Source organism: Xenopus laevis, chromosome 2L, assembly GCF_017654675.1.
Source record: "Xenopus laevis strain J_2021 chromosome 2L, Xenopus_laevis_v10.1, whole genome shotgun sequence".
Classification (NCBI taxonomy): Eukaryota; Metazoa; Chordata; class Amphibia; order Anura; family Pipidae; genus Xenopus; species Xenopus laevis.
The window spans coordinates 174,958,055-174,979,709 of record NC_054373.1 but is presented as its reverse complement, the minus strand read 5'-3'; the positions used below and the strand labels follow the sequence as shown (position 1 = coordinate 174,979,709).

At 39.8% G+C, this 21,655-nt stretch overlaps 2 protein-coding genes across 3 annotated transcripts in view; one reads left to right on the top strand and one right to left on the bottom strand.

Annotated features, from left to right (window-relative positions):
* The window catches only part of mre11.L (MRE11 homolog, double strand break repair nuclease L homeolog), a 98,656-nt gene extending 84,561 nt beyond the window's left edge, over positions 1 to 14,095 (bottom strand). The window contains 3 exon segments of one of the 2 annotated variants that reach the window (NM_001087506.1): positions 2,646 to 2,778; positions 6,259 to 6,327; positions 14,037 to 14,095. In NM_001087506.1, the coding sequence (NP_001080975.1) occupies positions 2,646 to 2,778; positions 6,259 to 6,281 (156 nt within the window). In that variant the 5' untranslated portion in view covers positions 6,282 to 6,327; positions 14,037 to 14,095. 2 annotated transcript variants of the gene reach the window in all.
* A 166-nt stretch (positions 14,096 to 14,261) lies between these two features.
* On the top strand, positions 14,262 to 20,684 carry LOC108708747. The gene is made up of 2 exons (XM_018247775.2): positions 14,262 to 14,409; positions 18,122 to 20,684. Exon 2 carries the CDS (start codon positions 18,133 to 18,135, stop codon positions 20,470 to 20,472), a length of 2,340 nt encoding a protein of 779 aa, XP_018103264.1. The 5' UTR covers positions 14,262 to 14,409; positions 18,122 to 18,132; the 3' UTR covers positions 20,473 to 20,684.
* The last annotated feature ends 971 nt before the right edge of the window (positions 20,685 to 21,655 follow it).

Here is a 21,655-nt window from a genome sequence, read left to right as displayed (position 1 = left end):
TCCAGTGCTTTCTGGATAACCGGATTTCTGATAACGAATCCCATACCTGTACTACAAAATAGTAGTACAGGTATGGGGCCTATTATGCAGAATGTTTGGGACCTGGGGCTTTCTGGATAATTGATCTTTTTGTAATTTGGATCTTCATACATTAAGTCTACTAGAAAATCATGTAAACATTAAATTAACCCAATAGACTGGTTCCACTTCCAATAAGGATTAATTATATCTTAGTTGGGATCAAGTAAAAACTACTGTTTTATTATTACAAAGAAAAAGGTAATCATTTTGTAAAAAAATTGATTATTTGGCTTTCTGGATAACGGGTTTCCAGATAACCGATATTATACCTGTATTTGCGACCCTTTTAACTGACCCCCAATTGTCAATTTAGTCAAAATGTGGCGTGCATCGGAGTGGAGTCGATATAGACTTTATTTTTCCGAACTGTTTCTAATTTCCTTTTCAAAAAACAAAGGGTGAAAAATGCAAGTGCCCTGTTGTCAGATATACCACGGAGATCTTGAATCCTGCAACTGAAGCCAAAAGCCACATATGGCAATCAGACAGGACACACTAATTGCATCTGGAACCAATCCAAATTACAATTAGAAGTGCTAAACATTTACATCACAGCAATTTTATCTCTCTTTTCCAACTCAATAACACACTCAAAAAGTTTAAAAACCGAGCGACTTAAATTAAAGAAATATAAAAACCATGAAAATGTGGCTGAATTGAAAAGGGGCATCTCATAACTGTGTGAGGCTTGTAACATAGAGTGACATAAAGCGGTGTGGTGGTTAGTGTTGCTGCCTTGCAGAGCTAGGGTTCTGGGTTCAAATCCATCCTTGCACTGGTTTCTTCCTACACTCCAGAGAACATACACGCAGGTTAATTGGCTCTTGATAAAATTGACCTAAATGTGAGTGAATTTGATAGGAATAACTCAAAAGAAAAAAAAACCCTAAGAAAGGGGTGAACCCCCTATAAGAAATTAGTCTCAAAACTTAAATGGGTGGTTCACCTTCAAACTAGTTGTTTTCAGATAGATCACCAGAAATAACAACTTTTTCCAATTACTTTCTATCCTCTATGTGTGAGTGACCGTTTTTCTAATACTGAAGTTTAAAGTGTCATTTTTCACCTTCTAAAGCAGTTTTGGGAAGGGGGGTCGTCGACCCTGTAAACTGTTCTAAATGTATACAATTACTGTAGTTGCTACATTTATTAACTTTGTCGTTGCTGAGCAGAATTTCTGGCAGCTGTTAGAATTGATACACGAATTTCGCGCGAATTTCGCGAAACGGCGAAAAATTCGCGAAACGGCGCCGGCGTCTCGTTTTTGACGCCGGCGCCCGTTTTTGACGCTGGCGAATCGCGCAAATTCGCGCCTGGCGAATAAATTCGCCCATCACTATTACTGATACTCCAGAGATACTGCTAAGGAATGTATCAACTAATTGTTGCAAAATTGTAACAGTTTAGAGTCTGCACCTGAATTACTGAGCTGCCAGACTCAAACACCGAGACTGGGACATTCAACTTTAAACTTAGATTTTGGAAAAACAGTAAGAAATAGAAAGAAATTGAAAAACATCTTTATTTCTGGAGAACAATCTGAAAACAACAGAACTGAAACAAGTGTTTGGAAGGTGAACAACCCCTTTAAGGTATGAGGACCCGAGCCTTCTGCATAACAGGCCTCATGCCTGCAAAAGGTACTGTTTTATTATTACAGAGAAAAAAGGAAATAATAATAAAAAAAAAAAAAGAATTATGTGATTAAAATGAAGTCTATGGGATGTGGCCTCCCTGTAATTCCAGATAATGGATGTCATACCTATAGCCTTCATTTTGATTGTTCTGTTTTTTCATTTATTAAAATTATTTATTGTGCACATCATTTGCCTGATTCAGTAGATTTGAAATATGACCAAAACTTACTATTTTTTCTTTTTTATACTGTTGTTGAATTAGTGCTGGCCTACAGCATGCCTTGGCAGATTGTATGCTCAGAGACACTGCTGCCGTGTTTGTTAAAGAGGTTGTTCACCTTTGAGATAACTTTTAGTATGATGTAGATAGTGATATTCTGAGACTATTTGCAATTGGTTTTTATTTTTTATTATTTGTGGGTTTTGAGTTATTTAGCTTTGTATTCAGCAGCTCTCCGGTTTGCATCTTGAGCAACCTGGTAACAAGGGTCCGAATTACCCTAGCAACCATGCATTGATTTGAATAAGAGACTGGAATATGAATAGGAGAGGCCTGAATAGAAGGATCAGTAATAAAAAGTAACAACAATACATTTGTAGCATTACAGAGAATTTGCTTTTAAGAAGGGAGTCAGCGACACTCATTTGAAAGCTGCAGAGTCAGAATAATATAATAAATATTGAAAACCAATTGAAAAGTTGCTTAGAATTGGTCGTTCTATAACATAATAAAAGTTACCTTAAAGGTGAACCACCCCTTTAAGTTACAACCTATGTAAAAGATGCTGAACACTTCCCGTGAACTATAATATTCTCTCAATAGCTTTCCGGCAATTTGATTTAATTATGTAAAGAAGAAAGCAGACCGGAGAGATCCATTGGCAATTCCTTTCATGTGAGAGGCTATTAGGCGTACAAGCTACTCACTTCATTGTCTTGAGCGAGTCGGAGGATTTCATCAAAAGCCACAAAGCTGTCATTTCCCCGCACAGCATCTTTCTCCATAAAGCCCAAGTGAATGTCAGTAGCAACCAGGATCTTAAAGGTATCCTCATCATCCCTGTGCGACAACAAAGAAGAGAAAATAGGAGATTAATTAATCGCCGCGTAGATCAAAGCTGGCAGAAAAAAAGTCACATTGCAAAGTTCTTTTTCTATTATAATATACATACAGTATTTAGCAAAAGCCAGTCATAACGAAAGGTTAAAACTAGTATATACTTGAGTATAAGCCGAGTTTTTCAGCCCCCAAAATATGTTGAAAAACTCTACCTCGGCTTATACTCGGGTCAAGCGCCAAAACGGTCGCCGGCGTCTAAGAAAAGTCGCCGGCGCCTAAGAATAGTCGCCGACATCCAAGAATAGTCCCCGACATCCAAGAATAGTTGCCGACGTCCAAGAATAGTCTCCAAAAATATTCGCCGGCATCCAAGAATGGTCGCTGGCATCCAAAAACGAGACGCTGGCACCTCCAATGGGAGCAGAAACCCTCAATTTTTTGATTGAAACTTACAAGAAGCTGCTGCATTTTTCACCGTCGGCTTATACTCGAGTCAATAAGCTTTCCCAGTTTTTGGAGGTAAAATTAGGTACCTTGGCTTATACTCGGGACGGCTTATACTTGAGTATATACGGTAAGCCTCATCAGAAACCCTCAAAGTAATGCTGCTCTGAGTCAAAAGAAACACAGCATTTCTTTCCTTCTATTGTGTACACATGGGCTTCTGTATCAGACTTCCTGTTTTCAGCTTAAACCTCCTTGCCCTGGGCGTGAGCATGCTCAGTTTGCTCCTCTTCCTCCCCCTCCCTTCTCTGCTGTAATCTGAGTCCAGAGCTATAAGTGAGCAGAGAGAGACTCAGGCAGGAAGTAATGTCACACCAAGCTGCTATACTAAACAGAGAGCTTCTAGAGCTTTTTACTCAGGTATGGTAAAACATTCTACAGAACAAATATAGCATTCTAGCTTGCACTATTGCAGCTAATCTATTGACAATAAAATGCCTCCATAGCTTTCCTTCTACTTTAAAGGGGAAGTAAACATCAAGGCAAAAGGTTTATGTTATATTTACTGTACTCACCACAGGGATATACCAAAGGTTTTTATAACTAAATGACTTATTCCTCTGAGGAACCTTCAGTTTAACCTTTTGACAATGGGAAATAAAAATAATATAACTATTGTACAGATTCTTTGGGTCCCACATCACTGTGCAAGAATGCTGGGGATACCAAAAAATTAAGGTCTCTCGAATCCTCCCCATTTTAAACTCTACCCTATGCCAACTGGGCAGCAGTGATGGAGAATAAACTCTAGATTCCATCCCATTTCCAGTAATATAGATGGAGTACATTTTAAGGTGGAAATGCAGTGCTTTCCTCCGATTCAGGAGATCATAGCAATAATGTCTACGTCTCAACCTGAGTTTAAACCCAGGATAGGAAATCGCAATCTGGACAATGTGTTTTTTTAACAGATTATTTTTTCTATAATCAAATAACTTAAAGGGGTGGTTCACCTTTAAGTTCATTTTTAGTATGTTATAGAATGGCTAATTCTAAGTAACTTTTCAATTGGTCTTCATTGTTTATTTTGTATTGTTTTTAATTATTTGCCTTCTCCAGCCTTTCTAATAGTCAATTTTAATCATCTTTTTAATTCGTCGTCATTATGTATTTTTTATAATTTTTGAATGGTTTACCCTCTTCTGACTCTTTCCAGCATTCAAATGGGGGTCACTGACCACATCTAAAATCTAATGCTCTGTAAGGCTACAAATGTATTGTTATTGCTACTTTTTAAGGCTCCTCTTTCTATTCAGGCCTCTCCTATTCATATTCTAGTCTCTTATTCAAATCAATGCTTGGTTGCTAGGGTAATATGGACCCTAGCAACCAGACTGCTGAAATTGCAAACTGGAGAGTTCTTGGATAAAAAGCTAAATAGCTTAAAAAACAAATAATAAAATATAAATAACTCAAAAACCACAAATAATAGTAAATGAAAACCAATTGCAAATTGTCTCAGAATATCACTGTCTGCATCATACTAAGGGGCAGATTTACTTATGGTCGAATATCGAGGGTTAATTAACCCTCGATATTCGACTGCCAAATTGAAATCCTTCGACTTCGAATATCGAAGTCGAAGGATTTACCGTAATCCGTTCGATCAATTGAACGATTAATTCGATTCGTTCGGTTCGAAGGATTTTAATCCATCGATCGAAATTCGAAGTTTTTTTTATTCTATTCCTTCACTCAAGCTAAGTAAATGGGCCCCTAAAAGTTAACTCAAAGGTGAACAATTCTTGTTTCTTGGGCTAATCAGGGCAAATTTTTGAAATTGAAACTAAGGTCACAGTCTACTTCCTGCTTCATACACGTACAATGAAAAACAAATCAGTGGTGCACTGAGACGCCCTCTCTATAAATGAAACCTTCGCTTGCACCACATACTGCCTTTGTTTGGATTTCATAAAAAAGTTATTATACATGTGACTTTATTTTCAATATTATTTTTTGCCCTATTAAGGGCACATTTACTAAAACATGGAATAATCAATTTTTTTTTTTTTAAAAAACAAACTCAGCCTAACTCCCGTCCACATATTTTACTCGTTTATCAAATAATCAGCTCGAAAAAGTTGGTACGGGAAAAGCTTTGACAAAATCGAGTGAAATACGCTCTACTTTTTTTTAGGTCTACTAAAAAATCATGTAAACATTAAATAAACCTAATACGCTGGTTTTGCTTTTATTATTACACAGAAAAAGGAAATCATTTTTAAATTTTGGATTATTTGATTATAGTGGAGTCTATGGGAGACGGCCTTTCCATAATTTGGAGCTTTCTGGATAACGGGTTTCCGGATAACAGATCCCATACCTCAATCAATATCAATAGATTTTGCTACTAGATGGAGCATGAACTAAAAAAAAAAAAAAAAAACTAACAACACAGTAAACATCAAAATTCTTTGAAAATGGCAAATGCAAAGAATATAGACTTATTTTATTATTAAAGGAGAAGTAATGTTACCAAGGCAATTTATTGCCAATAGATTAGCCACAACAGTGCAAGCTATAACACTATATTTATTCTGTAGAATGCTTTACCTGAGTAAACAGCTCTAGAAGCTCTCTCTGTTTGTTTAGGATAGCAGCTGCCATATTAACTTGGTGTGACATCACTTTCTGCCTATCTATCCCTGCTCCCTCATAGCTCTTGGCTCAGATTACAGCCGGGAGGGGGAAAGGGAAGGGGGTGGGAGAGGGGAGCAAACTGAGCATGCTCAAGCCCTAGCCCTGGAGGTTTAAACTGAAAACAGGAAGTCTGATACAGAAGCCCATGAGTACACAATAAAAGGAAAGAAATGTGGTGTTTCTTTTGACAAACGACTGAGAGCAGCATTTCTTTGACGGTTTACTGGTGTATTTATATAGACCTTTCTGATAAAGCTTACTTAATTTTAGCTGTTTCTTCTCACTTAAAGGTAAATAAACTTAATTTCAGAGAGAACACAGCAGCTGGTTACTTACAGAGAGCTACTAGAAGAACTCATATCTGCCGGCTGAGTTACGCTGTTGCTTGATTGCTGAACCGAGGAACTGAAATATGAAGAACAATGAACATTGCCCGTTATTGTATCTCACCAATCTAAAATAAGACGCAGAACAACATTAATATAAGGAAGAGGAGTGGACAATAAACTGTCTATACTTAAATGGGGAAGAAAAAGATTAATGCTCCAGGAATCTCTTATCTTTGTGATGCAGGAATGAAACTAAGGGGAAATGATACACCAGTTGCATAGGAAAGCTGCTCTTTATTTGACACCCAAACATACAGTATGAATCAATAAATAAAAGTAGATTTAATTTTTGACTGGTTGGACATTGGCATCAATCACATTATACAAATAACTTGCATTCATCACAAATCCACTCTACATTTCATGCTTCTACCCATTTATTATAGTGGCCTAGGAACCGAGAACCAATAGTAAAGACTTATGATCTGTGCACTTTGATATGTACAGTGTACCTAGTCCCTTTAACTCTATGTTGTAAATATTAAAGGAGAAGGAAAGGCATACAGTGAAACCTCGATTTTAAGTCCCCTGATTTAAAGTTTTCCTGCATTTTACATTTTTTATTTGGGTCCCACTAATTTATAATGCATTTCAATTGGTGCATTTCCCATGATTTTAAGTAACGCTTTCCTGGATTTACACCCAAAAACTGCTTTTTTTCCCCTCTATGAATGTTATTATTTGTGAAATAAAGAGGTTTAAGATACTAACCAGATGTATATTTTGCCATGGCTCTGCCTGTAAATGTTCAATTCCAATTAGTCGGCCCCTTATACAAGGGGTCCCCAACCGTCGGGCCGCAAACAGTCCATGAACTGGGCCGACGAACAATTAACGCTGGCGCATCAAATTGGATGCCGGCGCACCCACACTGGACGCCGACCCTTCCCCGACCCCCCGTTCCTTAGGAAATATAAAAGTTGGGGACCCCTGCCTTATACAGTCCTGCAAAAATCACTTATTGCTTTAGGTTGTGTATGTGACTGACAGAGAGTTTTGCACATGCCCCCCATAGTGTAACATTAACTCTACAATGCTTAACCCTTGTTATTAACATACTTAATATTGTATCTGAAAGTAAAACGACTCGTGCTTATATTCTTTCAGTACTTAAAGAAACAGTTTTTACAGATTTACCATAATTCTTTCCCGGTTCCCTGAAAAACATAAAATGGGGGTCCTACTGTATTTACTTGGGGGTGCCAAAAGTTAAGCACCCCCAAGCAGAGCCGCCATCAGAAATCACGGGGCCCCGTACGAAAAAAACCTTCTGGGCCCTGCCCACTATACTACAAACTCCGCCCACAACCACACATCCACCCACACCACAGTAAAAAGGCAACAAAGACATGAGCACAAAAACAGCAAATAGTTTTGGCCAAAGGATTATTAACCAGCACTCTTTAAGCAGGTACCTACACTAATCTAAATTGCACTTACCTTTAACATTTCTAATGTACAAAATAATAATCATTTGTTAAAAACTTATATTGGTGGCCAGTGTCCACTACACAAGAAAAGAAAAAATTGTGGTCCATAAAAAATGGTGGCTATGGCCTTTCATGATAAAAAAAAAAAAACATTGGTGGCCGGGGCCCCCCATAAAAGTAATATTGGTGGTAAGGGCCTCCATAAAAAAATATATTGGTGGCCAGGGCCCCCTCAAACATTCACTTAAATATAAAATTGTGGCCAGGCCCTCCCCAGAAGGTAAAAAAAAATGGTGGCCAGGGTCCATCGCCCATACAAAAACAGGAACCAAAAAGGGGCCAGGGAGCACAGTTCTGACAGGAATACCTGCTATTACATATTTAGGAGTACATTCTGGACTGATCAAAATAATACGGACATACAGGCTTGGCTGTGATTCTTTTTTCCATAAATGTCATTAACAGAAAAACGTATACGAAGACATATCACCTCATTTGTATATTACTGACTTTTATCATCCTTTCATTGTATTGTTTCTTAAATGCCATACCGACAATTTGCGTTGCATAAAAATAAAGAATATACAAAAAAAAAAGCAATGAGGAGTTTACAAACTGATTTGTTAGCTGCACACTCACAGTAGGGTTATGTGCTCAATTGCCAACTCTTTAAAGGACCAGTAACATCAATTTTTTTCATTAAAAGATTCATTAGTGTAGAATGAAAAAAAAAAAAACAAAGACATATTAAACTTTTAAATCGCTAAGTCTTCATTAAAAAATAACTTAACGAAACTCCGCTTGCGCTCCTCTTCAGAAAAGGCGATCCATCGTGCGGCGCTCGATTTCTCCTCGCTGCTTTCCTTGTATGAGAAATTGAGCGCCGCATGATGGATCGTCACTGTTTAGCCTTTTCTGAAGAGGAGCGCAAGCAGAGTTTCAGTAAGTTATTTCTTAATAAAGACTTAGCGATTTTAAAGTTTAATATGTCTTTGTGTTTTTTTTTTAATAAAATTTTTTTTTGTTACTGATCCTTTAACAGAATGGGTTGGCTTTGTGCACTTACTTCATTAGCCCCCGGTGTCTGTGACCTGCCTTCCAGCTCCTACTTTCTTCAAATTCCCGGGCAGACGCATGCGCAGTAGAATGAAAGCCGAATTCTTTGTTAAAGTTTGGCTTTTCGCACTACTGCGCATTCGCACCCGGACAAAGAAAGAAGAAGCTGTAAGCCGATCTCCGTGGTGCTCACAGAAATAACCTTGGACCAGTGCAGTTTTCTGGTGATAGGAGCACAGGCCCAGGGTCGGGTAAGTAAATACAATTATTTAGGAGTGCCTAGCTTTTGGCACCCCCAAGTAAATACCACATTTCCTTATCCTTTAAGAGGTGAATACATTTTACTTTCCCTTTTTCACCCTAGCTTCTTTCATAGCGTTAGGTTTCAGGGCACACGCTCAGATTCGGGGAGATTACTCACCCGGCAGGCAAATCTCCTCTTCTTCGGGGCAACTAAGTTGCACTTCGAGCGACTTCGGAAAACGAAGCTCTCCGAGTGCCATCCCGCCGGCTAGAATGTATATTGGAGGCGGGATGGCACTGGGAGCACTTCGTTTTCAGGCAGTTCGGGAGATTAGTCGCCCCAAAGAAGAGGAGATTTGTCGCCGGGCGACTAATCTCCCCAAATCTGAGCGTGTGCCCTGACCCTTACAGGCAGGGCTGTGGAGTCAGTACATAAATCTTCCGACTCTGACTGACTGCTCAGTTTGGGATAACCCCCGAATCCCACTATAATGTATTTCCCATGTTGATTGAAAGGACAAAACATGCAAGGCATTTTATCCAGAGCTGTGGCCATCAGAGCCAGAAGCAATTTTGGGTATTTGGAGTCGGCAAAAACCACAACTCCTAATAAATTTAAAACACTAAAGATAATCAAATCAGATATAAGAGCTGCTGTGAAGGAGTATATGATATTTAACAGCTAATCTAGTGTTCTTTTCCAATTGTTTTTGGTTTATGTAGTTCAACTTTGAGTTTGGTTTAGAATTCCCAAAGGATGTGGTTTATGTTTTTGAGCTTTGACAGTGATAAAATGTCTTGTATGTTGTGTACTTCTTTCAATCAACATGGGAAATACATTTGTATATTAAAGGAACAGTAACACCAAAAAATAAAGCTTTTTCAAGTAATTAACATATAATATGCTGTTAGTGTGCACTGGTAAAAGCTGTGTGTTTGCTTCAGAAAAACTAGTATAGTTTATATAAACAAGCTGCTGTTTAGCCACAGGGCACCCAATCAAGCTAGAAAAAAAGGAGAAAAGGAACAGGTTACATAGCACATAAGCCCAGTCAAATATAATGGTGTTTTATTGGTTATCTGCTGTGTAACCTGTGCCCTTTCTCTTTTTTTCCATCTTAAATGGCAACCATAGCAACAAATCAGCAGGTAACATTTACTGGTCACCTGTTTAAATTCAAGCATCTTATTTGTTGCTATGGGTTACTGCTCCTGGGCAAACTTACTGCCTTTTGTTACTTACTTACTTTATGGGGGTTGTAGATGATCATTTACAAACATAGCTCCTAAATTGTACAAGTACAGCTGGCCATAGCAATCAATGCACATTTAGTTTTGATCTCCTGCCAGTTAGAAAATGACAGCAAAGAGCTGACGGGTTGCTATGGGCAACTGCAATGGTGCAATGTAGCCTAGTGATGTGCAGGATGGCCCGAAATCCGCGGGTCAGGCCAGCTGCTGCATAAAATCTTCGGGTCGGGTTCAGGTTGAGCAGTTCCTTCCTCTCTCCTCGACCGCGACATAACACTGCCGGCTTGTAGCTCCTCCATTTAAAGATTTCCTCCTGCCCCGCCCCTTTTGTGACATCACTGCAGGGCGCGCGGGTCTTTAATTGGTGGAGCCGAACCGGGTCAGGCCAAGTGGGGGTGGGGACAAGTTAAGGTCTGTGAGGGTCCTAAAAATCTGGACTCGCATATCACCCACCCATATACTCACATACAAAGACGTTTTGTCTAAAATTATGTCCTCAGTTAGAACACTCTCTTCTGAGATCCACTGTCTTTTGGAACCACTGTCAACACTAAAACTATTTTATGGGTGATAAGAGGCAAAAAAAAAAGTCTAAAGTTAGTGAATTGCCAGTAGTGGGCTGGAGTGGTAAAGATCACTGCTATAGTGTATATACACATTCTGGAGTAATAAATCGAATTTCACTATATAGCAATCTGACGGGAAAGTCTTGGTTTGGCAGATGCCAGAACACTATTGGTCTGAAAGCATAATGCCAACGGGAAACTTGGTGGAGAAGGAATAATTGCCTGGTGTCTTTCATGGTTTGGGCTAAGTCCTGTGAATGCTGTTAAAGCAATCCATAAAGCTATAACGTAAAATATTTCTACCACATTCCCTGTTTCAGCACAGTAATAGCCACATGCACAAAGCCAGGTGCATACAGAATGGGTTTGCTGAGATGCGAGAGGAAGAACTTGCATAGAGGCCTGATCTCGACCCAACTGAACCCCTATGAGATTTAATGGGATGCTGATATGGGCCAGATCTCATCCCCAACATCAGCACCCAATTGAGTTGTCCTTTATACTGGCCTTTGGGTCAAGGGGCAGTCTGTGATGCCACTTGGGGGTGGGCCTATGATGCATGGGGCACGAAAACAGGTGGGTTGGTGGATGTGGCTGGAAAATGTAAGGGTAAATGGGCTGACTGGGCAGGGATATTGCAAGACAAACATATGTGGTTAAGCAAGAACTTCACCAGTAGAATAACTCATCAAATTGAGTAGGTGGCCCAGGCCCTCAGCTCAGGGGAGCGGACAAACCGTATATAAGAAAGCAAAAATGTTGGAGCAAGACACTTAAAAGGTCACGCAGGGATTAGACGAAAGTGGAGTAAAAATATAAATCTTTATTGGTATAAACTACTCATGCCTGACGCATTTTGTGTCAAAGACACTTAGTCATAGGCTATATGGGCAGGGATACTGGCAGGCCTGTGGGTAGAAGTGGAGATTGGCAGTGGATAGAATAATAGAAGAGAGGGATTTATAGGGAATTTTAAACTTACCAGCAAGTACATTGCCGGTGATTTTTTAATACTGGTTCTGGTCCTAGCTGGCGATTTAGCGGCCAGGAGGCAATACTAGCGCCTAACCTCATTAATGCTACTACAGCTGAATGAAAATAAACCTCGCCAACAATGTTCCAAATCTAGAGCAGGGGGTCCTCAACCTTTTTTACCCATAAGCCACATTCAAACGTAGAAAGATCTGCGGAACAACACAAGCACAAATAAAATCCCACGGGGTGCTAAATAAGTAGCCCCTATATGGACTGGCAGCCTAAAGGAGACTCTGTTTGGCAGTACATCTGTTTTTTATGCAACCAAAACTTGCCTCCAAGACAGGAATTGAAAAATAATCACCTGCCTTGAGGTCACTAAGAGTAATATCCAAGGGGTTGGAGAGCAACATGTTACTCACTAGCCACTGGTTGGGGACCATTAATCTAGAGCAGGGTTCTCCAACCTTTCTTACCAGTGAGCCACTTTCAAATGTAAAAAGAGTTGGGGAGAAACACATGCATAAAAAAATTACTGGGGGTTCCAAATAAGGGTTGTGACTGGCTATTAGTTAGCCCCTATGTGGACTATATTTGGTAGTACAAATGGTTTTTATACAATCAAAACTTGTCTCCAAGCCAGGAAGTCAAAACTAAGTACTTGGTCTAAGGTGACTGGGAGCAAGAGGTTGGTGGGAAACATGTTGCTCATGAGACATTGGTTGGGGGTCACTGATCTAGTGGAATCCTTCCCAGAAGAGCAGACACTATTATAGCAGCTAAGGGAGGACCAACTTCACATTAGTACCCTTAGGGGGTTATTTATCAATGTCCAATTGTATCCCAACATTTTCTGCTACAAACTCCGATCAAATCTGCCTGGGTTTTTTACGCGTATTTTTTTTTTTTGAAAAAAAAAAAGATCACAGATTTTTTGTGATTTTTCCATTCGGAGTTTAGTAAATAACCCCATTAGTTTGGGAATGAGCAGTTGGACAGACAGGTGCCCATGGATACTTTTGGCCAAATGATGTACCACAAATCAGGAAGGGTAAATTATATTATGATCTCATAAAAGCCCAGGGGCCTCCAGGTAGATAGACTTGACTGTATGTCATTAACTGGACAAGTAAAGCTTCGACATCTCACTTACACTAATCTAGTAACTGATATCAAACAATCAGTCTCCTGATTTCTAATTGCACTTGACAGACCAGTGTTGATTGGTTGCTGGAATGGTGCACACAGGGTCACATCAGGGGGGGATAGGGGTGACTGCTGTTCCGGGCCCAGATGGTTTGGGGAGTTAAGGGGGGGCCTGGCCGTGCTGCACTTACTTGCAGAGCTGGGCCCCTGCCACCAGTGAGCTGCAGACTTTGGCAGTCTGGAGCACCGATGACTACTTCTTGCTTCCTGTGCTCTGATTCGCCAAGAAGTGTAAGTCGCGGTAAAGCCGCATGGGGATTTAATAACTTGTAGGGGCCCTGACCATATGTACTTTTTTTAAATAACTTATAGGGGCCCTGGCCACTAATGCTTTTTTTTTTTTTTTTTTAATAACTTGTAGGGGGTCCTTGGCCACCATTTTTTTTTCTTTAATTTGTAGGGGGCCTGACCACCAACATTTATAGGGGGGGGTCTGGGCACCAAAGTTCTTTTTTTTTTTAAATTGTAGGGGGGCACTTAATGTTTTAACGCTTGTGTCTTGTTTGGCCTGATGGGTAAGGGAGGGGTGGTGAAGGGGGCCCAGAAAATATTGCTGTGCGGGGTCCCGTGATTTCTGATGGCAGCCCTGGGTGCACATTTGCACTGGTTGCTATGGGTTGCTGGAATGATGCACATTTGCACTGGTTGCTATGGGTTGCTGGAATGGTGCACATTTGCACTGGTTGCTATGGGTTGCTGGAATGGTGCACATTTGCACCTATGTTAGCTGCTTTCTAAGACACTATTTGCACTGTTTACTGTGTGAACACACATTGCCTGTATTATTTTAAATACAATATATATATATTTATATGTTACATACGATGTTTTCAACTTCTCCATATAATACACATACAATCAGGGGGGGGTGTAACTATTCCTGTCATCTCTGCAAGTCTCAGGGGCTCCGTTGCTGCTTATAGAGACCTAGATACCACTGCCAGCCGAGTCCTTTATTCACATTAGTTACAATAAGAACTAAAACAGTGCAAACTCACCCACTTCTCTCTCTTCACCTCACAAGCAGCCTGAAAAGTCCCGGGTGAAAGGGTAACATGCTGGTAGCCGGACAAGACTACAACCCCCAGAATGCATTGCGCTCGCTAGCCCACACTCAATGGCCTTAAGCCGTATAAAAAAATCACGTTTTGCATCAGAATGGCACAGTCATGTCTTCCCGTGCCATAAGCGATTTAAAGGATTGTGATTTGTTTAAGTAAAACACGGCTTCGTATAACCCGCGCTTTGCCCGGTCTCTCACAATAGCGGAAGCAGGAAGCGTTCTATCAGAGCAAAGCATTGTGGGAGAGGTAGTCGTCTGTGGCTTTTAGCAGGCGCTTTGGTACCTGCCCATAGGCTGCCGTGTTAAAGGTGAGGTGGTCGCTGTGTGTGAGGATATGGGGATCTAACTCTGTGCCAGTGTGGGAGTCTAGTGGGTGGACCTAAGTCCGTGCCAGGGCGGGAAAAATAATTTAGTGTTATGCTGCCAGTGGGCCAGGAAACTAGTTACTGGGATGGAAGGGCCATGTCTGTGGTCACCTTTTTGGCTGCCATCATATGTTCTGCTGCTAATTATGTCAGAGACTGCTTAGAGAGCATTCACAAGGGCCTACTGGCAAATCAGGGTCTTATAGATTGTAAGCTCTTTGATTAAAGGAGAAGGAAAGCCTTGCAGCACTTGGGGTGCCAAATGTTAAGCACTCGAAGGAGACACAGTGCTGTACAGTCTTACATTCTTTAAAAGTACACACAGGGAGCACAAGTAAAATGATGAATACAATCAATCTAGTGTAGAGCTTAAAGGGCATGTAAAGTCTAAAATAGAATAAGGCTAGAAATGCTGTATTTTGTATACTAAATATAAACATGAACTTACTGCACCACAAGCCTAATCAAACAAATAATTTATGCTTTCAAAGTTGGCTACAGGGGGTCACCATCTTGTAACTTTGTTAAACATCTTTGCAAGACTAAGACTGTGCACATGCTCAGTGTGGTCTGGGCTGCTTAGGGATCGTCATAAACAAAGCTGCTGAGTTGAGTTCTGCATGGCTGGGAAGTAAGGCGGGGGCTCCCCCTGCTGTACATAAGTATGATTGTTTCCCTGCAGAGCAGTTAGGGACCATCTGACAATTCCTATCCACAGCAGTAAATGAAGGGAGAATTTCACTACATACAGTCAGATTTCTTATAAAAACGGTACACATTTTTTAATTAAAGTATATTGGAGATAGGTTTCTTTTTCATTATAGAAAGTAAAAATGGGATTTTATTTTTTTGCCTTTAAGTACCATGTGGTGAGAGAGACAATAGGAAGTCCCCTGTCCCATAGAGCTTATAGTCAAAGTACGTTTGCCCGCTGTTTACAGTCAAAACACTTCTGCTTGCATTTAAGTACACGACTGTTCTGCACCAGTTTGTGCCTACTTTGATGTATACACTGGTGTGGCATACTGGTTTACAGTGTACACGGTCTGCTTTTTGAAAAGTAAACATAATTTCAAGCAACTTTGCAATATACATCAATTAAAATATATGAAGACTTTTCATGATTTTTAATGTTTGGAACAGTTCCCTACGCCTAGCCCCCACTCTCCTGCTGATCTGTCTGACTACTTTGCTAAGCTCACTGACTACTGTTACTTTGTATCAGCAGCCATCTGTCCTCAGCCTGCATCCTCCAAACCCCACAATTCCCTGCACACGTGATTTCAATAAGGAGCGGAACATTACAGTGCAATGCATTGTGGGTTATGTAGTTCCTGCATGCTGTCTGTAAGCTGTGGAGAAGTTGTTACAATTTGTAACATCAGTGTTTAGTCCCTCCTTCCCTAGAAAATGACATGTATTCATACTTTTTGAAGAAACAGGTAACTGTGATGGGTATATTAGGGGTCTCTGTGTTATGTGGGCCTCTTTATAAAATTTTGGTTTGGAAGCCGGAGTTCTGAGAGAGGCTATAGTATAGTGTTTACAAAAACATGCCTTTGTGCAGTGATTGTTTATGCATTTGTTACTTGTTTAGTAAATGATGCCTCCAATCTCTTATTGCCATATAGCTAATGTGCAGGGAGAGGCTGAGGTCTGGGGAAGAGGTGCTCTAAATCAGTTTGAGTAAATTAATGATTTGAAAGTTGGCTGTTTGTCATTGAAAGTAGTATCTGTCTGTCCTTCACTATTCCTTCCCCTGCTTTACTTTCTGCAGACTTAAAGTAGGATAAATCATAAGGATAAATTCACCTTTTCACTTATTTTAATCAGGGAACATATAAGATATTGTTGGAGTTGGAGTACTGGCTGTCACAGAACTGAGTACCAATATAGTGCTCCAATAGGATGAGCAGTCGGCAAGAAGCAGAGGAAATTTTAAGGGAAGGAGATTCTGCTTTCAGTAGCAATGATTTAAATCAGTTGAAATGTTTACTTAAAGGGATACTGTCATGGGGAAAAAAAATGTTTTCAAAATGAATCAGTTAATAGTGCTGCTCCAGCAGAACTCTGCACTGAAATCCATTTCTCGAAAGATCAAACAGATTTTTTTATATTCAATTTTGAAATCTGACATGGGGCTAGACATATTGTCAATTTCCCAGCTGCCCCAAGTCATGTGACTTGTGCTCTGATAAACTTCAATCACTCTTTACTGCTGTACTGCAAGTTGGAGTGATATCACCCCCTCCCTTTCCACCCCCCAGCAGCCAAACAAAAGAACAATGGGAAGGTAACTAGATAGCAGCTCCCTAACACAAGATAACAGCTGCCTGGTAGATCTAAGAACAACACTCAATAGTAAAAACCCATGTCCCACTAAGACACATTCAGTTACATTGAGAAGGAAAAACAGCAGCCTGCCAGAAAGCATTTCTCTTCTTAAGTGCAGGCACAAGTCACATGACCAGGGGCAGCTGGGAAATTGACAAAATGTCTAGCCCCATGTCAGATTTCAAAATTGAATATAAATAAATCTGTTTGCTCTTTTGAGAAATGGATTTTAGTGCAGAATTCTGTTGGGGCAGCACTATTAACTGATTCATTTTGAAAAAAATGTTTTTTCCCCATGACAGTATCCCTTTAAAACATGTCTGATAGATAATTAGGTTTACATTTCATTATGAAAATGTGACTGCACGCAAATGGAAATAGTTCAGATGAATGGGGCTGGGACACAGAGCGGATCCGCTTCTCTCGGCCTAAATAAATATGCAGCGGAGCCAACACTCTATGTGCAAGGTTCATTCTAACCTGAGTAGGATTTATGTTCTTACCATGTTTGAGTTGGCTTAAAGGTTTCAGAAGAGCAAAAGGTAATGATGCTTACTGATTAAAGGGGACCCGTCACTTAAAAAAAATATTCCAAATTCTATTTTATCATGTTAGTCAAGCAAAATGAACTTTAATTACACTGTATAAATTATTTGAGTCTTGTTTCCATCAGTCTGGGAACTTGTAATTATAGCAGGCAGCAGCCATTTTGTGGACACTGTTATTAAGGCAATCCTTGCATCATCTCAGAATCTTGTTTGTGCACCAGAATGGGGGACCTGATGTCTATCCCCATGCAGTGACATGTAGGAAGTGTTGAAAGAAAACTGAAAGTAATCGCTTGCCCAGCCTCTATGCCTAAGGCATAGAAGAGGGGCAGACAATATTTCACCGACAGCTGAGATTTTTAAACGAGTTTACAACAGCTATGAACGCTTTAATTAAAAAAAGAATTTGGATTTTTGCACTACACAGATTATTTACAACTGATGCTGACCTATGCGCTGGCCCTTCTCTGATCACCACATGTGCGGGACAAATCTTGCGCAGACGCAAGACACCTCTGGGTGCTTCTGATTGGCTGAAGTATCTGCAGCTGGATTTAGCTCCAGAGGAGGGCTGGGTGAAATTTTTTTAAAGATTTTTTTTCTTTAAATAGGCACCTGAGGGCCATCCTTTTATCTTGTTCTCAGGACAAATAAGCAATTTTAAAGTCTCATTCACCAAACCTGTTAGCTATAGCTTGAAAAATCTTAGATTGTTAATGATTTTACAAATTCTGTAACAATCCCTTTCCATTTTCTTTTTTTTAATATAACAGATCACTGGAAAATGCCAAAATGTATAGTGAACAAATGTCCACACAGGACTGGACAGAAAGAACTATATCCAACTGTAATCCTTCATCCATTTCCAGCAAATATTGAAAAAATAAAACAGTGGTTATTACAAACTGGAGAGGACTATGGTGACTATGAAGTATTTGCAGAAAAGATTTTAATAGCTAAAAAAACAGATGCATATCGGGTATGTTCACGTCACTTTGCTGAAGATCAGTATGTGCAGAAAGGTCCTCGTAAACTTCTTAAAAAAGATGCTGTTCCCACTATTTTTAGCAACCTTCACCCTTTAATCCAGCTTCACAGCATCACAGGACCCCCTCCACAAAAAAGAAAGAGGGGAAATGACAAGAACGGGGTCCCATCAACTTCCAGTATAGTCCGTATAGTCTCTCGAGCAAGAACCATTGGCACTCAGACTGATCCTGGATTTCTGAAGAGAACTACTGGAATGAACACCATTCCCTTCTCATTCATGCACTCCACATATACGCAAAGTGAGCTACCTTTTGAGGTGATGCACATGCAATGCCAAACAAATGAAGATTCAGATCATGCTGAGTTTTGGAGAATTGAAAAGGATCAACTGTATCCTACCAACTTCTCAACACCCTCAAAGCCAATCCAGTGGCAGACTAGTGAATATTCAGAGCCTGCAAAGTTGTGGCGAGTTGAAAAGGATCACCTGTATTCTATCAGCTTGTCAACACCCACAAAACCATGCATCATAACTATTCAAACACAAAAATCTACAAGCGGTCATATACCTGACACACCTCCAATTCAAGAAAAAGAGATGACTGAGGTGGAACTAGCAACTTCATTCTCGACTACTAAAGTTCCAAACGACCCAGCTTTAGCCCATCTTGGGTACATGTGTGCTGACATGTCACAGGATGCTATAGGATCCGCTCTGAAATCAAATGACCACAACCAACCCAACAAAACCGATTATATCACTGACAGAAAATTTATCATTTTCGAAAGCTGTTTGGATAAATTACTCAGGCTTATTCCTTGTCAGCACAATGAGGGCGAAAAGTGTGAAGCACCAATCGCAGAAATACAAAAACATATAGATGGTTCTATGGTTAATATAAAGTTATTGTGCCATAATAATCACAAGTCCCTTAACTGGAATTCTCAGCCAGTGACCTCAGACATTGCAGTGGGCGATATATTAATGTCTTCATCTATTATGCTAAGTGGATCGTCATTCCAGAAAGTCAAAGAAATGTACAACCTTTTTGGGGTACAGGCAATTTCCCATACAACATTTCACGAGCACCAGAACAAATGTATTTTCCCAGCAATTGCCTATAACTGGAAAAAAGAACAGCATGAAATTTTTAATGAAATTGGGCAGGATGCAGTTGTCCTCGCAGGAGATAGACAGTTTGACAGCCCCAGGAACTCTGCAAATTACTGCATTTATTCCTTAATGAGCATCCCCACACAAAAAATTGTAAATTTTAAAATTGTACCGTTGGAAGCTGGTCAGAAACCAGTGACAATGGAAAAAGAGGCTTTTCAGAAGTGCTTTGACGAGGTGCTTTCCAAAAAAGTTGCCGTGCAGATGGTGGCTACAGACAGACATGTTCCCATCCGTCAATTGATGGCCACAAAGTACAAAAACATAAAGCATCAGTTTGATGCTTGGCATTTGTGCAAAAGTGTTGCCAAAAAAATCACTGCAGCAAGTAGACATCCCAAGTGCCAAGATCTTACTTGGTGGATAACCCCTATTCAGAATCATCTTTGGTGGTGTGTGCAGACAAGTAGGCAAAATCCAGATGTACTCGTTGATAAGTGGCAATCCGTTTTGTTCCATATTGCTGATGTACACAATTTCCCAAGATTAAAACATTACAAAAGATGTATGCATAGAACGTTAACTCCACAAAAGAGAAAAGAAGTCAAATGGATAAAGCTAAGCCATCCAGCACATAGAGCCCTTGAGAAAATTGTAAGTGACCCAGCACTTCTTAGAGATTTGCGACACATCACCAAGATCAGTCATACCCCACAATTCGAGGTATATCGTAGCATGTCCTTGAAATATAGGTCTAAGAGTTACTCCTATAAAATGGACTCGGCTTATGCAAGAACCATATTGGCAATCCTTTCAAACAACCACAGTGTGGGTAGAGAGCAGCCAATGACTCCATCAAAATCTGACTTGCCAGCCAGTGGAAAAAGCTACCAAACCGTTTTACCTATGCAGGAAATGGGCAGGGTGGTAACGCCCATTTACAGACAAGGTGTAGAGAACCATCTGTTTAAGCTATTGAATGACTGCTTGAGCATAATGAGTGGAGACATTCTCTTATGAATAAATCTCAAAATTGCCAAGGAACATTGCCGACAAAAAGATGTGAGAGAAGTTATGTGACTGAACATCATCTCTCGCGAATGTAGATTATCTGATTAAAGGGCACCAATCATCACTAAAATCATTTCCTAAGTAAATACACTATGTGAAAGTTCAAGAAATCCGATTTTTAAAACAGTTTTAAATTGTTTGTATAATGTAAATCATCAGCTCACTATACCTTCTGCAAGATCTCCCCTATCTCCACTGCAGTTCTACCTGAGGCAGGCATCTTGGATTTCACTGGTTCCTCCTACCTTTATCTTCCCAGCCAACTGCAGCTCTGAAATCTCGCACATGCTCAGTTGAAATTCCTTGTTGCTTATCAACCCTTCTAAGCTATTTTCAAATCAGCCAAACCTGTGTGTTAGCTGCTGTTCAGTAGTGCTGCCACCTGCTGCAAGTTAGTGCGTGCCCTTCATTTGCATAATAACATCACCAGCAGGGAACAAGATAGGGAAATCTCCTGATACTTCTAGTGGAGGGGTTTACTAAAACAAGGCATTCTGGGTAGAATACTCAAAGCAGTTTTACAATCTGAGCATGCTCCTGAAATTTGCATATTATAGTCTCTGTTATAGTCTCAGTATGGCCTCCCTCAGTGAAAGAACTCATTTCACAAGTAAGGGATTTTTTAAAACCTGCAGTTTTTAAAAAAAAACTATATATATAGTTTGATTAAACATGTTGTACTGGTCAGATTGTTAATATATGTTTGATTTTGGCTGTGATAGGTGCCCTTTAAGAAACTGTACTTAAGCACTTGAGAGAAAATATCAGCATGAAAGACAGTCACAAGTATCACAATAAGTACTAATCTATTCTAACGGCCAATCGTCACCAGTAGAGTGTATAATTTCCAAAATTGGAAGCATATATCTTATACAAGAAACATAAATATGCGCACTGTAATACTTATTGAGGAAAGACAACATTTAAGGGTTATTTTCCAAAAACTTTCTCTCCAGTAAATATAAATATTCTTGTAAATATTCCATTAAATCTTTGACAGTTTATCTTTATGATTTGTAGACTCAAAAATCAGTAAACTTCAAAACAGAGTGTCCTTTTATTTTCGTTGGTACTTATTTAGTACTAATCTACTAAAATGTGTATTAAATTGCACCAGTGCAGTTGCCTGTTG